The sequence below is a fragment of the Halichoerus grypus genome, chromosome 13 (assembly GCF_964656455.1).
Source record: "Halichoerus grypus chromosome 13, mHalGry1.hap1.1, whole genome shotgun sequence".
NCBI classification, from domain to species: domain Eukaryota; kingdom Metazoa; phylum Chordata; class Mammalia; order Carnivora; family Phocidae; genus Halichoerus; species Halichoerus grypus.
Genome location: NC_135724.1, coordinates 95,515,064 through 95,531,398, shown reverse-complemented (window position 1 = coordinate 95,531,398; position 16,335 = coordinate 95,515,064). Strand labels below are relative to the sequence as shown.

The 16,335-nt window shown below is 42.6% G+C and overlaps 2 protein-coding genes across 8 annotated transcripts in view; both read right to left on the bottom strand.

Moving 5' to 3' along the window:
- The window catches only part of ANHX (anomalous homeobox), a 47,812-nt gene that overhangs the window by 18,479 nt on the left and 12,998 nt on the right, over positions 1–16,335 (bottom strand). The window lies entirely within an intron of this gene.
- The window catches only part of LOC118528647 (zinc finger protein 268), a 41,886-nt gene continuing 30,204 nt past the window's right edge, over positions 4,654–16,335 (bottom strand). For 6 of the 7 annotated variants that reach the window (XM_078061180.1, XM_078061181.1, XM_078061182.1 and 3 more), the window contains one exon: positions 4,654–12,416. In XM_078061180.1, the coding sequence (XP_077917306.1) occupies positions 9,979–12,416 (2,438 nt within the window). In that variant the 3' untranslated portion in view covers positions 4,654–9,978. The remainder of the gene's footprint in view (positions 12,417–16,335) is intronic. The other variant, XM_078061186.1, reaches the window with a different exon arrangement.

The following is a 16,335-nucleotide window of genomic DNA, read 5'->3' as shown; positions in this document are numbered from 1 at the left end:
CACCTGTCCACCCCCGAATATTCGGTAGCATGATAACCCTACTACCTTTGGTTCACAATTACTCTTACTTCTATAGAACAGACTCACGTAAGCGAGGTTCAAGGGTAGTGCTATATGGCATTGTGTTTTTAGTAGATGCTACCAAGCTGCTTTCCACAAAGGTGGTAAGAATCTGCGTGCCCGGAACTGCAGAAGGCAGGCCTGTGCGCACTCCCTGGCGGAGGGTCTGGCCTCAATTTCTAGGTCTTTCCACCCTGCACTGCCTCTCAGGTCCTTCTCAGCTCATGGGGCCGTCCACCAGGGGGAAGCGCTCCCGTCTACGCCGCTGCTTCTGAGCTTTAGTGCCGTTCGCTAGATCCTAACTTAGGGCCCAGCGTTTCTCCCCATCGCATTGGGCAGGAGGCCGCTGATCCCGCGTCCCTCCAGGGAGCCGAGGCTCCAAGGCTTCGGTGGGGGCGGGAGGGGGAGGTCCGCTCCTCGCGAGACCCCGGGTTCTTCCAGCGCAGACCCCACCCCCCCCACAGCGCTGGCTCTAGGAAGAGAGGCTAGGCAGGAGTCTAAGGGCCAAGCTCCTGTAGACGGAACCTCGGAGTTCAAGAACGAAGTGACCTCTTGGTGGGGTACCCAGGACACGGAGGGGCCCCGGCCCCGGGCAGGGTGGAGGGGCCCCGACCACCGGGCAGGGATGGAGGGGACCTGGGGGAGCGTGGCTCTGCTGGGCTCCCTGACCCGGGCACCCCCTGCCTGGCTTGACCCGCCCCCCACTCCTGTACCTTTCGGGGCGCGCTGCTCCCCGGCAAAGCCGAGATTCCTGCCCAGCGGCACCCGCCCCGCCCCGCCAGCTCACTGCGCCCCACTTCCGCGCTCGCTGCACGTGCTCTGCCCACACCTCCGGGGAGGAGGCGCTGGGCGCGGAAGGCGCGGTCGCTACAAAGTATCGAGGCTGCGGCCAATCGGGCGAGGGCTCCGCCCGACAACCTGGGCCTCTGGGCCTGCGCCCCGGCGTACCCCTGCGCGGAGGAGGTCCGTCTGGGTTCGCGCGGGTTCTGGGGCGGCCGAGAAGTTCTGGGGGGTCCGTGGGGGCTCTGGAGTAACCGGGAGTTTCTGGGGGTTTGTAGGCGCAGTCGAGCCTGGCTCTGCGCGTCCTCAGACCCAGGAAGGGAGTGGGGCCAGGGCCTGGGGGGTCGTGGCTGTGGAGAGAGTCTGGTTGGCAGTGGAGGAGAAAGCACCACGATCCTTGAGCCCGCGGAGGCAGGAGAAAGCTGTGACCTTTGACTGACCCCATGCCACCAGCCTGGGTGCACAGCGGAGCCAAAGCCCAGCTGAGGTTGCAGTTCCTGGGCGGACGTACCCCTCCAGCGCTGAGATCCGCACCCCCACCCTGGCCCCCGTGGGAGGAGGGCGCCTTTCAAATCCAGAACCGCCCCCTCCCAGGAGACGTCGGAACAGAGGCCCCCGCAGAGGGCGCAGGGTCTGCGGTGCAGGTGCATGCCCCCCACCCCCACCCCGGGAGCGGCCACCTGGGACAGCTCGGGCCGACCTCCACGCGATCCTGAGCGCGTGTTCAACTCGGAGATCTTCCGACCTAGGATGGCCCCGAGGCAGTTCCCAGATTCTCACAGACCTGCGTCAAAAGATGGATGGAAATCACTAAACTGCTCACGTCCTGGATTGGACAAGGTCTAGCCTCTGCCCAGGTGGTCTTTAAGCTGTGGGTTCTCTCACACAAGTAAACTCCAGAAATGAGGGACCAGGACGACTTCGAGTTGGTTTTTACAGGTGGTCAAGGTCTTACTGGAAAGATTCTCTGACGCCAAAGCTTATATATATAAGCTTATGTAAAAGACATCAGCAGAAAGATCAACATTTCAGCCTTTGTTCAAGTGCAAATCTGGAAACAATCCAAGCGTCTGGTGAAAGATTTGCTAAATAAATCACACTTCACAAAGAGGACGGGCTCCTGGAAGGTTATTAGTAATTATGCTTTGGAAGAATGCTGACTTGACTGTGATCGTGATACATTGTACAATAAAAATGGTGTGTAACAAGACAGTTTGAGTGATTTGAGCCTATTCGAAAAGTACAAACGTAAAGTGATATATGCCACATTGTTAAACCCTGGTTGAACCTAGGTGATAGAATTATTTTACTTCATAACTTTCATTGGGCATTTTAATTTTCTTCTTTTTGCCTACCCATGTTTTCTACTTTTTATAAAAAGAGGATTCTGTCTTTAGGGTTGTTTTCAAGGAGTGGAAAGAGAAAACAACAGGGTTGTAGGAAGCAGTCTTGAATGACCAAGTACAGATGACCCTTGACCAACATGGGTTAGAACTAATGGGGTCCGTGGCTCCTGGGTGGCTCCGTCCGTTAAGCGTCTGCCTTCGCTCAGGTCATGAGCAGGGAGCTGAGCAAGCAGCCTGCTTCCCCGTCTCCCTCTGCCTGCAGCTTCCCCTGCTTCTGCGTTCTCTGTCAAACGAATAAATAAAATTATTTAAAAAAAAAATAAAAGAACTACACGGATCCCCCATACCTGGATTTTTATTTTTATTTTTTTTAAAAAGATTTTATTTATTTGACAGAGAGAGACACAGCGAGAGACACAGCAAGAGAGGGAACACAAACGGGGGGAGTGGGAATGGGAGAAGCAGGCTTACCACTGAGCAAGGAGCCTGATGTGGGGCTCGATCCCAGGATCCTGGGATCATGACCTGAGCTGAAGGCAGACGCTTAACGACTGAGCCACCCAGGCGCCCCTATACCTGGATTTTTAAAAAATAAACACAGTACCTTAAATCCTTATGATTTTAATAACATTTTCTTTTCTCTACCTTAACTTATTGTAAGAGTACAATATAAAATACATGTCACATATAAATTATGTTAATTAACTATGTTATCACTGAGGCTTCTGGTCAACAGTAGCCTGTTAGTAGTTAAGATTTTGGGGAGTCAAAAGTTATACATGGATTTTGAACTGCACAGGGTTGGCGTCCCTAACTCCTGCGTGTTCAAGAGTCACCTGTATAGTGAGGCTCAGGGGAAATGAAAGATTTGCTGCAGCACACCCTCCCATTTACAGTGAAATCTTTCTGTTAATGCAGTCATAGGCTCTTTGTCTAGGACACACTAAATGCTCAATCAAAATATTCCTGCTTGCTCTCCAGTGAATTGAAAAACTCAGTGGAACCTAAAATGTTAAAATATCTATGTTATTAAATTCAAATGTAATTCAACAAATTATATGATCCTAATTCACTAATATATCAGTTGATTTTTTTTCGGTTGCCATTTACTGAACACTCACTATGTCCCAAGTAAGATGTTATTATTTGAGGCTCCTACCCCACACCTGAGCTAAGATTATGTTTCCTTGTTACTGATAAAGAAATAGGTCCAGTGAATTTTAAAACACTTTCCAGAGGTCCTCTGGCTTTTTACCTGTCAAACCAGGAAGCCTACATTCTTAACTTCAGCACGTAACTATTTCTATGTTTTCTAAATCAGGACAAACTCTTCATAAGCTTCACTTTGAATAGAGGCTTGATCTTCCAACAAAATGTAATTGACCCGTGCTCACTGTAAATAAGGGCTTCTCTCCTGTTCTTCCATGCTTTCGAATGTGGATGCAATCATCAGCACATAATACATTCTAAAGCACACTTACCTATTTCCAGATTTTGTTCTCTCCAGGACCAAGACTACCTGGGGTGGACAGTTCAGTTACTTGACAACTATATGACCTTGGCCAAATTATTGATTCTCTCTGTACCTTCTTTCATCTTTGGTAATATGGGTATAAAAATAGAACCCTTCATGGGATTGAGATAGTCAATACTCAAAAGGGGTCCAAAGGACTGGTCTCCAACAGCTACAAAATGCCCTTATATGCAAACAGACATGCAACAAATCTGACAAATCTCCCAAGAGGTTCTTACCCTGGGGCCATCAAGAACGGTTCATGGGGCAGTGAGAATGGACATGAATTCCCACAGAGGAACCCATGGTGATGAAGGTAATTCCCTGGAAGGAAGAGAGGTTCAGGGTGAAACAGAGATTCTTAGGAGGCTGATCTAGATTGTCTCCCAGCCTTCTGTGGATCAGGGATTTAAAAAATGTATTCAACTAATAGGGGAAAAATATAAGAATCATCAGAAGTTTTTGCCCCCAAAGTTTCTTTCTTTTTAGTAATCTCTATACCCAATGTGGGGCTCAAAACCATGACCCCAAGATCAAGAGTCACATGTTCCTCTAACTGAGCTGGTGAGGCGCCCCCACCAGGTTTTTCTAAAAAGTAAATGTAATACGAAAGAATCTACCTTACCAGATTTTAAATGTGTTAAAAATAGTGTACAAATTAGTTTTTGATGTCCTCCCAAAGGACATTAGAAATGGCTCTCGTTTTTGCTGTGACAGAAGCTGTTCAGACTAACAGCCCTGCTAGAGGGCCCCCAACACCACCATGGCATGCCTCCGTGCTTGTTTTCTCTAGTGTCCAGCTTCCCCATGTTAGGGCAATGACTCAGCAAGTGGGGAGCCCACACTCCCTACAGTCTAGATCTATTAAGGTTCAGGCTGTGTTACAGAGTACTTTATCTTCCAAATAAGGCCAGGACTAGGGTGAGGCAAGTGAAGCATAAACAAACTCCATAATCAAGATAAACAATATTTTAATGCAGTATTTTAAAAAATATAACTTAACGCCAAAGAATCCACAATGAACAAATAACAAAATTGTTTGAAAAGACGAGATGAGTATTACTCAGTTTCCCTTGTGCCTCAGGCTCTGAGGTGGCTAGGCAGGGGTGCTCCGCTCAAACGAGGCCCCTTCCCCTGTGCCTCTGGGGGTAGGTCAGGTGGAGCGGGGATCAGGGACTGAGTGCCAGTACTAGTTACTGAGCAGACAGCACATTCCTAATGGTCTGTAAGGTGGGTATTTTATTGTGGTGTAGAATTCTATGGTTTTGTTGTATCACAAGTTGTTTATCCATTCAACTGTTGGAACTTTTAACTGTTGGCAGTTCATATATTATCAGTAAAAATGCCATGAATATTCTTGTGACATTTTAGAGTGAACACAAGCACTCACTTCTTTTGAGTATACAGCTAGGAGAGGAAAAGCAGAGTTATAGTCATATGTTTAGTTTTCGAAGCTGCCAGCTTCCACAACTGTGTGAACTACCTCCTTGCCTCACTTAGAGCTTGACGGCTTCCTGGGTTGGTGAGGTCTCTTTGCTTTCCAATTCTTATGATTTCCAAGCTCCCAGAGATGTTTCAGTGCTACTTCTAGTCTCTGGCTCCTCTGAGGATAGCCCTCTGGGAGGGCTTATAATGCCTTGGAGTCTCTCAGTTCTCCTGACCCTTCTCCCATCTTTTGTAATAGAAAGATCTGAGTGCCTGGGGATGGTTCTCTTATATGGGGGGGGGGGCGGGGGGGAGCAGGGCAGGAAGGGATAGTGTGTTCTCAGTTCTCTACCCCTCCCTCAGCCTAAAAGTCCAGATTGCTTCTAAAGGATTTCCCTCAACTGTTGCCCTGTCCACCTTCCTGCCTTCAGGTAGTATCCGCCTTGCACTTAGAGGACCTGGCATCTCGATGGGATTTTTTAAAGCTTTCTCTACCAAGGGTTCCATGAAGACCCATGGCGAAGAGTTGGCTGCACACTCCTTCACGGTGGGGGCTTTGGGATTCTAATGTGTCACCCCAGTCCATAGGCAACCACCTACTTGTCTCACCCCCATATGCCATGCCGGCCCTCTCCTCTTCCTGCATTTCACCAAGGGTAAGAGCAGCAACTCTCTTTTCTTATATAAAGTGTTCCCTACTTTTCACTGCTATGTTCACTTGGGCCTGGGTTCTCAGTTTTCTAAGATGCTGTATGTAGGTTATCCAGTTTAACCAGAAGCAAAACACAACGAATGTTGAAAATATATATCCAGTACAAGTCCTACTCTAATTGCAATTCTGAATATTTGCCTGAAACTTATTTTAGCTTTCCTAAAGAGACAACCACATCTCCAAACAATGGAACTTTTTTCCTGCCCTCACCCTCAATTCCTTACTTTGTTTTCACACATTGGCTAGAATTGTCATACACTGTTCAATAAAAGTGATGAGCATCTGTATACTTTTCTTAATATAAAGGAATATATATCTACCAATAAGTGTGACATTTGTCAGTTTTTGGAACATACTCTTTGCAAAGGTAAAGGACTTATTTTCCATTCCTAATATAATAATATTTAAAAATAATCTATGGGTATTAAATTCCATCAAATGTTTTATCTACACACATTGAGATAATCATACGGCCATTCTTTTATCTGGTAGTGTGGTTAATTTTATGAAAAGATTTTCTATTATTAAATCTCCCAACATCATAATGTATTTTTATAGGGTCACATTCCACTGCATATAACAGAACCAACTCTCTTCCCACCCAAAAAAGAAAAGGTGGCTTAAACAAGACAGTTCATTTCCCCTTATGTAGAAGATACTCAGATGGTAGTGGTGTGGGGCTGGTATACCAGATAGCCCTGCAGCAGACGGCTTCTGTCTTCCAGATGCATCCAGGCTCTGTAGTGGTTGCTCAATCTCCAAGCACTATGTGTGCTGTGTATTAAAGTGAGGAATGATTACAGGACACTGAGGGGCTTTCTTCACCTGTTTTCTTGACAACCTTCCCATTAGACAGTGTCAGCAACCTCTATCTCATTACTCAGAATTTAGCAGCAAGATCATACTTTGCTACAAAGATAGTGCAGAAATGTGGCTTTTAAGGCTGGGCCACTGGCATTATGAAAAGTACAGTGATTCCACTGGTAATGAAGGGATACTGGACTCACGACTAGTGGTCTGCTACACTTAATATTGTCATGACTTAAATAAAAAAACCCTCCACATTATTAGCATTTATTAATGCTATATTAACATTTAGTTTATTTTCAACTATGTTCATAAATATGAACTGCAAGTCATTTATCCCCCACATGTCGATTTTGGAGAAAAACTGTAAAATGCTGGATTATCATTCCTTGAATTTTCCTGAGAATTATCAACTATTACTAAAAGTCTCTGGAACTTCTTTCTGTTCTGGGGCTGGGGCAGGGTTAGAAGGACTAGGTAGATTTTCAAGCCAGAGATTCAAATTTTTACTTTTCCTTTTTGTTTACTAGTTGTAGATCTATTCATTCTGTTAAATTTCATTTATCTGGTAAACTTTCTTTTTCCTTTCTTTTTTTTTTTTTTAAGATTTTATTCTTAAGCAATCTCTACACCCAACATGGGGCTTGAACTCACAAACCTGAGATCAAGAGTTGCACACTCCACTGACTGAGCCAGCCAAGAGCCCTAAATTTTCTTTTTCATTTAAGGTTAAGACCTTAATGTTAACATTAGCCTTTCCCACAGTGTTTGATTTCTATCTTCAACATTATGTCAACATTTCTGGCTTCTACTGGGTAATGTTGCATGTGGATTTGCCTCACACAATACAGAAACCTTTAAAATCTAATTGATACAGGGTAATAGTACGCAAATCTAGACTTTCTCTTAGGTGTTCATTCTTTATTATGTGTGAATCTTCCTCAGAACATGTATGACAAAACACATATTCATATTTTCCAGATCTGGGGGACATACTTTACAAATATCTGGCATTCCTTCTTTATGCAAGCTTTCTTTTCCCTTCTGTGAACCATCCTTCTTCACCCCACATATCTTTAGATTGGATCTTATATAATGAGCTGAACACAATAAGGACCAGGCATTCAAAAATCATTAAATACCTCCTTCAAAGAAAAAACAGTTTCTTTGGGTAAAAGATGGGATTCCCCCCCGAAGTAAAGAGTAGAAAGTGGAGGGTGTTTCAGAAATATCTGCAGTTTGGAATAGTCATATTCCTCCAACACAACCCTAAAGGCCATGGTCCCAACTCTTTTCAGGTAAATGCTCTTTCATGTAAGGAAACTGGTGAAGAAAACAGACTTGGTGAGAAGGCAAGTAGCACAATGACTTTTTACCATCCTGACTCTACAGCTATACATACAGGCATTACCTTGGAGATACTGCAGGTCCATTCCACAGCACCACGATGAAGCAAATGTAGCAATAAACCGAGTCAAATGAATTTCTTTTGGCTTCTCAATGCATACAAAAGCTATAAAACAGTTATGTTTACACTACACTGTAGTCTATTAAGTGTGCAAAAGCATTATGTCTAAAAAAAAAGCAATGTACACACCTTAATTAAGAATATTGCTAAAACATGCTGAGCTTTCAGCAAATCATAATCTGTGATCACAGATCAACATAAGAAGTAATGAAAGGTGAGAAATATTGCCAGAATTACTAAAATGTGACACAGAGACATGAAGTAACAAATGCTGTTGGAAAAATGGAGCCAACACATTAACTCAATGCAGGGTTGCCACAAGCCTTCACTTTGGGGGGGGGCGGGGGGAAGCATTACCTGCAAAGCACAATAAAATGACATGTGCCTGTACACACATCGGCAGCATCACTTACACGTACCCCTTAAACACGTACCAGGTAACTCAAATAAAAAGACAAGAGCACTAGAATTGTAGAGTGACAGTAACTAAATCTATCCTGGGTAGTCTATATAGAAGGAACTAATTAATAACTGCAGGAAAATGTTACCAGAAAACAAAAGCTCAGTTTGCTTTTTGGTACTTCAGGAGTCCATTAGAAATCTGAAATCTGGAATAAATATCTCAGCCTACTTTGATGATCATGCTGACTCCTTGGCAGGGCACCACGAATGATGATCCCATCATGACCACTGAGAGATTATCTTAATGAAAATCAAGATGTTCCAACTGGTGAGGACAGAACACATTCCAGCTTCACAAGCACATCGACTGTGCACTATACCGATGTATATAACCAAAGAGGTAGTTGCCAGGCCCACTTACAAAGGGTACGAAATAGTAGAAAAGGTCTGTAGTATTGAAATGTATTTTTAATAAATCATATTATTCTAGTAACAAGTTGTATTTGTTAAAAACAATGTTGCTAAGTACAAGTCCCTGGGCAATGGCATGTATCTATCTAACTTACCTCTCATATGTGACATTCACAAGTAAAATGCCAAACTACACAAAACTCATATAGTACAAAGGAAGATAACATCTAAATATCCCTGTACGTCTTACGATGTATTTCTGGTTATCCTGATTGCATTTACTTACACAGTAAAAAGAAAAATCTTTATATTCTATTTTGGACATGCCTATCATTTATAGTTGAGTGTTTTCTCCAACCCTTTCCTAACAATTTGGAACATCTGGGACACAATTTCCCTCACAATACTTTGTAAAGGAAATTATTTTCCAAATTAATCAAAATAACAGTGAGGGGAACCTTTCTACCGAGCGTTCTGTTACTCCATCTGACATAGTCATAGCTCTTCATTCACATATTATTAATTTTTTAATGGAAGTTTGTCTTTCCTAGATCAAGAATTTCCCTAATTTATAGTTTCTCCAAGGTATGAGCTTCTGATACCTAAAGTATGTGTAATTTTGATAATTCTGCCATTCACTGGCTTTCCATTTTCTCATTAAAATCCTGTTAAGAAAATCCTACTGTTTAATATGAATTTCAAAGCAGTGTGTTCTATATTCACTTGCTTTATGAAACTTCCTCTTTGCAAATTTTATCACAGTAAAAAAATAACTTTCCAACATTCACTTCACTGATATGGTTCCTTACCTGTACAAACTTTAAAAAAGGTATGACTTGATGCTGAAAACTTTCACAGGGTTCACTAAATTCATAATTTTCCTGTGTGCATTTACTGGGGGAGGGGGAGGGGGTATGTGTAAAAAGCAGCTTTCTGTGGGTGACCCTGCACATGCTGTGCATTTATAGGTTTCTATTCAGTATTAGTTATCTGGTGTACAATGAGATGATCTCATTTATAGAGTTTCTCTTCTATAAGAATTTGCTGGTATTTCCTATGAATTGACTTTTGGAAGAAAGTTTCTTACATTTAATTCATCAAGACGTTTTTCATCTGCATGAGTTCTCTGATGCATAATGAGCTGTGACTTCCAACAAAAGGCTTTCCCACATTCAGTGCACTTACAGGGTTTCTCTCCTGTGTGAGTCCTCTGATGTGCACTGAGGATTGATTTCTGAGAGAAGGTTTTTCCACATTCATTGCATCCATAGGGTTTCTCCCCTGAATGAGTTCTCTGATGTACAATGAGCTGAGATTTTCTAATGAAAGCTTTCTCACATTCACTGCATTCATAGGGTTTCTCTCTTGTGTGCATTCTCTGATGTACAATGAGCCGTAATTTTCCACTGAAGGATTTCTCACATTGACTACATTTATAAGGGCTTTCCCCTGCATGAGTTCGCTCATGTACAATGAGTAGTGACTTCCAAATGAAGGCCTTCCCACATTTGTTACATTCATATGGTTTCTCTCCTGAATGAGTTCTCATGTGTATAATGAGATAGGACTTGCTACTAAAGGCTTTCCCACAGTCACTGCATCCATAAGGTTTTTCTCCAGCATGAGTTCTCTGATGAGAAATGAGCTGATCTTTCCTATTAAAGGCTTTTCCACACTCGCTGCATTCATAGGGATTTTCTCCTGTGTGAATTCTCTGATGTACAATGAGTTGTGAATTGAAACTGAAGGATTTCCCGCATTCATTGCATTCATGTGGTTTCTCTCCTGTGTGAGTTCTCATATGTATAATGAGGTATGACTTGCTCCTGAAGGCTTTTCCACATTCACTGCATCCATAGGGCTTCACTCCGGTGTGACTTCTCTGATGCACAATGAGCTGTGACTTCAAACTAAAGGCTTTTCCACATTGATTACAGCCATAGGGTTTTACCCCAGTGTGAGCTCCCTGATGTACAATGAGCTGCGACTTGAAAGTAAAGGCTTTTCCACATTCACTACAACCATAGGGTTTCTCCCCTGTATGGGTTCTCTGATGAACAATAAGGTTTGACTTTGTATTAAAGGCTTTGCTACAGTCACTGCATTCAAAGGGTTTCTCTCCTGTGTGAGTTCTTTGATGTATAATGAGCTGTGACTTCAAACCAAAAGTTTTTCCACAGTCGCTGCATTCATAGGGCTTCTCCCCAGCATGGGTTCTCTGGTGTGAAATGAGCTGGTATTTCCGACTGAAGGCTTTCCCACAATCATGGCATTCATATGGACTCTCTCCTGTGTGGATTCTCTGATGTATAATGAGCTGTGAATTAAAACTGAAGGCTTTCCCACAGTCACTGCATTCGTGGAGTTTCTCTCCTGTGTGAGTTCTCATATGTATAATGAGGTATGACTTGCTCCTGAAGGCTTTGCCACATTCACTGCAAACGTAAGGTTTCATTCCTGTGTGACTTCTCTGATGCACAATGAGCTGTGACTTCAAACTGAAGGCTTTCCCACACTGAATGCACCCATAGGGCTTTACTCCTGTGTGAACCCCCTGATGTACAATGAGCTGCGACTTGAAAGTAAAGGCTTTTCCACATTCACTACAACCATAGGGTTTCTCCCCTGTATGGGTTCTCTGATGTACCATAAGGTTTGATTTTGTATTAAAGGCCTTCTGACATTCACTACATTCAAAGGGTTTCTCTCCTGTATGAATTCTTTGATGTATAATGAGCTGTGATTTCAAACCAAAAGCCTTACCACATTCATTACAACCATAGGGTTTCTGTCCTGAATGAGTTCTCTGGTGTGAAACGAGCTGGTCTTTCCTACTGAATACTTTTCCACATTCGCAGCATTCATAGGGATTCTCACCTGTGTGGATTCTCTGATGTATAACAAGTTGTGAATTGAAACTGAAGGATTTCCCACATTCACTGCATTCATGAAGTTTCTCTCCTGTGTGAGTTCTCTGATGGACAGTGAGGTAGGACTTGCTGCTGAAGTCTTTCCCACATCCCTTACATTTGTAGGGTTTCTCTTCTACATGAGTTCGTTGATGCACTGCAAGGTATGACTTACTGCTGAAGGTCTTCCCACAAAAACTGCATTCAAAAGGCTTTCCTCCTATATACATTTGTTGGCATATGAGTTGTGACTTCTTGTTGACAGTTTTTCCACATTCATTACTTTCACCATATTTTATTCCAATAACAGTTTGCTCATGTTTAGAATGGTGGAATGATTCCCTATATGCACGAAACTCTTTAGAATTCTTTCCAGCATAATTACTATTGAAATCTATATTATATTTAAAACTCATTCCACGTGTGATATATTTATGAAGCTTTTGTCTTGAAGAAACATAATTTGTAGTAAGAAGACATAGTTTTCCAAATGTAGGACATTCATAGCCTTTTGCCACACTTTCCAGCTTGCCTTGATTTTCCTGATGCCATTCCGTATGATCATCAATTTCCCCGACTTTTTCTAGCAATGAAAATAGTTATACGTTAAAAATAACATGAACCTGGCATAGCATAAAATTACCTTAAAAATGCCATGTCAAGGGAGTATACTTTAAGTTTCATATATTGGATCTGAATATAAATAAAATCAAAGTATCGATGTACCAAAACTCCTGGCCGAGGAGAACAAACAAAACTAAAAATAAAGATATGCATAGAAAACTGACAATGATTAGAAATGGTTTTAAGTTTTAAAATGTTGGTAAAGAAAGCAAAATAGGCACAAGTAAAAATAAAAAAATATAAAGCAGTTGGAAGGGATCTCAGCATTAAATTCTTTCAACAAAAAATTACTGAATACATATTATGTGCCAATCACGGTGCTGAACTCAGGAGAAACTCAGAAAACATTGCAAATCAGTCCTCCTGGGAATGAAGTTCTACTGCATACCAAAATACATGAAAATAAACGCACAAGGAAAATCAGCGTGATCTTTCACAACACTGAGGACAAGTGGCAGGTAGTAAAGTTTCCAGAGAAACCAAAACTGCTTCATATAAAGGATCAAAGTGAGAATGGCATCTAACTTTAATCTAATGACATTAGCATCATTAGAGGACAAAATGCAGAGCATTCGGGAGTAAAGTATAAATATTTTCTGAGGCACAGGTCTCAAATTTTACGTTACATGCACTCTTTCACAGGAGGCTACTCGAACAGGTGCTCCAGCAAAACAAACTAAGAAAAAAGATGACACAGAATAAATATGGAAAGTAAAATCTGAAAGGAGACTCCAGGATAAAACACTAGTACAGCCAGGGTACGAGGTAAACTAGGATCACGCTGGAGCACGTTGAAGGACAAGGGAGTGACATCATCAGGAAGAGACAGACAGAATCACTAATGTGGCTGAATGTGGCACAGGAATATTTAGACACGTGAAGAAAAGTCTGAGGTTAACGATAAATACACTAATGATAAGAACAGAGAAACCTCGGCAGGCAAATAAAACAACTCAAAAGAAAAAAATGATGTATGAACAAAAATTAGCCATTGCATATTTGCATGATTCACCTGTGAATAGAAATTACATAGTCATAAAGATGTAAGAACTGAAGACTGATCTAACCCAAATGAAATAACTTTTAGTAGGATGACTGGGGTATAAGAAGAGACAGTGTGCATATCATGGGGAGTGTGGAAGAAGGGGGAGTGAAAGAGAATTAAATCGTTACACTGTTATACTGAATAATCACCATTGGGGAAAAAATCAGGGTGCAGTAGAATAAGCTGGTTATTTAGAAATATGGAAGTGAATAACATAAAAAAGAGCTAAAAGGGATGAAAGTGGTTTTACCTGGGGGGAATAGAACACTGAGAGGGGGCAGGCTGAACAGAACGCTGTTGAAGACAAAAGCCAAAAGCCAAAATTACAAAGTAGAGAGGGTGGGTGCCTGGGTGGCTCAGTCATTAACTGTCTGCCTTCGGCTCAGGTCATGATCCCAGGGTCTTGGGATCAAGCCCCGCATTGGGCTCCCTGCTCAGCAAGAAGCCGGCTTCTCCCTCTCCCACTCCCTCTGCTTGTGTGCCCTCTCTCGCTGTCTCTGTCAAAAAATAAGTAAAATCTTAAAAAAAAAAAAAAAAAAAGAAAGTAGAGAGGGAACAAGACACAGGACTCAGTCCTCAGGCACAACGGCAAGTATTTGGAGGCTGACCAGGAGAGAATGGTTGAGCTAGATGTCCTAAAGTAATATGCTGACCAAGGCAACAAACAGGAAACAGCATTAAGAGAATATGGCAGCAAGTCAGGCTTGGAGATGGCAGATCAGAGGACCTTAATACCTCATTGCAGGTTTCCCTACCTCTCAAATCTCATCAGTCTTCATTTTGCACAGTCTCCAAATTGTATTTTCGCAAGTTGGGGAGTTACCTCCTCCTGGATGCACTGAGAAATGAATGCTGGGAACTTCTGACTATCATGATGACTTGGGAGGGAGTGTTACTGGCTATTCCATGGTTCTAAACTCAGAAATGTTTCCATCAAGAAGAAAATAGGCCAGAGAGTAATTAATCTTTGCCTGGGAATCAGATTTGCTCATGTGTTTGGCTAACAGTCTTATCCCTATAGACTGAAATTTCAGAGTTCATGGACACTAAATCTGTCCTAATCCTCTACCGTGTAACCCTTCTGTGGCTGGAACCGTAACCGTCCTACTTCCCCTGGTTAGCCACAGCTCTGACTTCTTGATTTCCTAGGAAACCTTAACACATTTTCTGTTGAGCATTCTCCTATGCAACAATAATGACAGATAATGATATTATGGTTGGTATCTCAAGGGAAATTTCAAAGAATTCCAAAAATCAGGAAACAATACCAAAGCCAATGTATAGAAGACAGAATTTCCTAAGCTTAAATATTATTTAAACATGACTGAAGATGATTACTGGTTGTGGTTCTCAAGTAATCCCTGGAAACTCCACTTGCACCGAAAGAATTCAGATTCTAAAGCTACAGAATAGCATTCTCCCAAACAACCATCTTGAGTGTAGCTACAGAAGACAATGGTAAAGGGAATTATGCTGAGAGAGCAGAACCAAGGGCTCACTAGGCCCCTGCCACAGCAGGAAGTCCTGGCGCAAACTGCCCAACCAGGGTGTCAACGCACTGCAAACCAGACTTCTATGTGGCATTCACTGTGGCTGCTCTCCCAGAATGGGGGCTCCCGTTGTACCTACGCTGCATGTGTCTCTACCACTCTGTACTTGTCTGCTTGGTTGTACATGAATAACTTAGCTTTAACTGTATGTTACCAGATGTTACCTGGGAACAAGGATCCAAGACTTCCATTAATACAGTACAAGAAGGAAAATGGGTAGTGAAATATTTTTGAAGATGGATGGATTGGAAGAAGAGTATGACTAGAAGCTGCCTACCCAAAGAGGTGGATGAAGGCAGACAGTGCTGCCTACCCCACAATCCTTCTTCCCTTTCCCTGACTGGCAAAGCCTGACTTTTCCCCCAAACCCATCCTTAAGGCCATGTGCTTCACTCAGGGAAATGGGGACCCATCACCACTGCTACCTCTACCCCACCCCCAGAAGGTGAAGCATCATTTATCGGAGCCAACAGTGGTGGGCCCACTTCCCTTGCCAGAGTCTTATTCAGACAGGGGTATGTGATAAAAACCTAGTCCACTAAGCATGACAAGTTTGCTGAGACTTCCTGGAATAGGCTTTACCACCTGATAAAAAGAGCCATGGGGGAAAAGCAGTTTACTTATTCTACTGGCCAGTGGTATATCTGCAGGTGTTGGCTGGCACTGTAATAGCCACCTGATGACCTCGAGGGGAGTGCACCTGAGGAAAATGGCAGGGTAGAGATGGACCTTTGGTGATTTACTGAATCAATCACTTAGTCAACACTACAGCTGCCCCAATTCAGGACGTTTTGTGATGTGTGGTAATAAATAACTTCTGTTTCATAGGTTGATTTGGGATTAATCAGAAATTACAGCTGAAACAATCCTAATGATACAAAGACTAACTGGATTCATTCTGCCATGCCTGTGACAGATTAACCATGTCAGGGAAACCTATCTGACAGCAATATCAAGATGAACAAAAGGAGTAAGATGCATACATTTGGTTAATAAATAGAATGATCAAGAAATGAGATACTGGCCTTGTTTTGGGTGGAAACTGGGAATATGGGGGCCTTAAAAGACTTCTTTTTAGGGAACCAAAATATTAACAGATTTCAGCAACACTAGTGAAGAAAATTGCATATAAAGGAGGTTTACGCTGACTCTCCAGTGCCAAGAGAAAGCTAGAAGCAGAGCAGAATTAATAAACAATCAGAAAGGTGAGAAGAAAGTATCATGTGGCTGTGGAGCAAAGTGACAAACAATTCCAGTTTCTGAAAATGAGGCAAAGGAGTGGC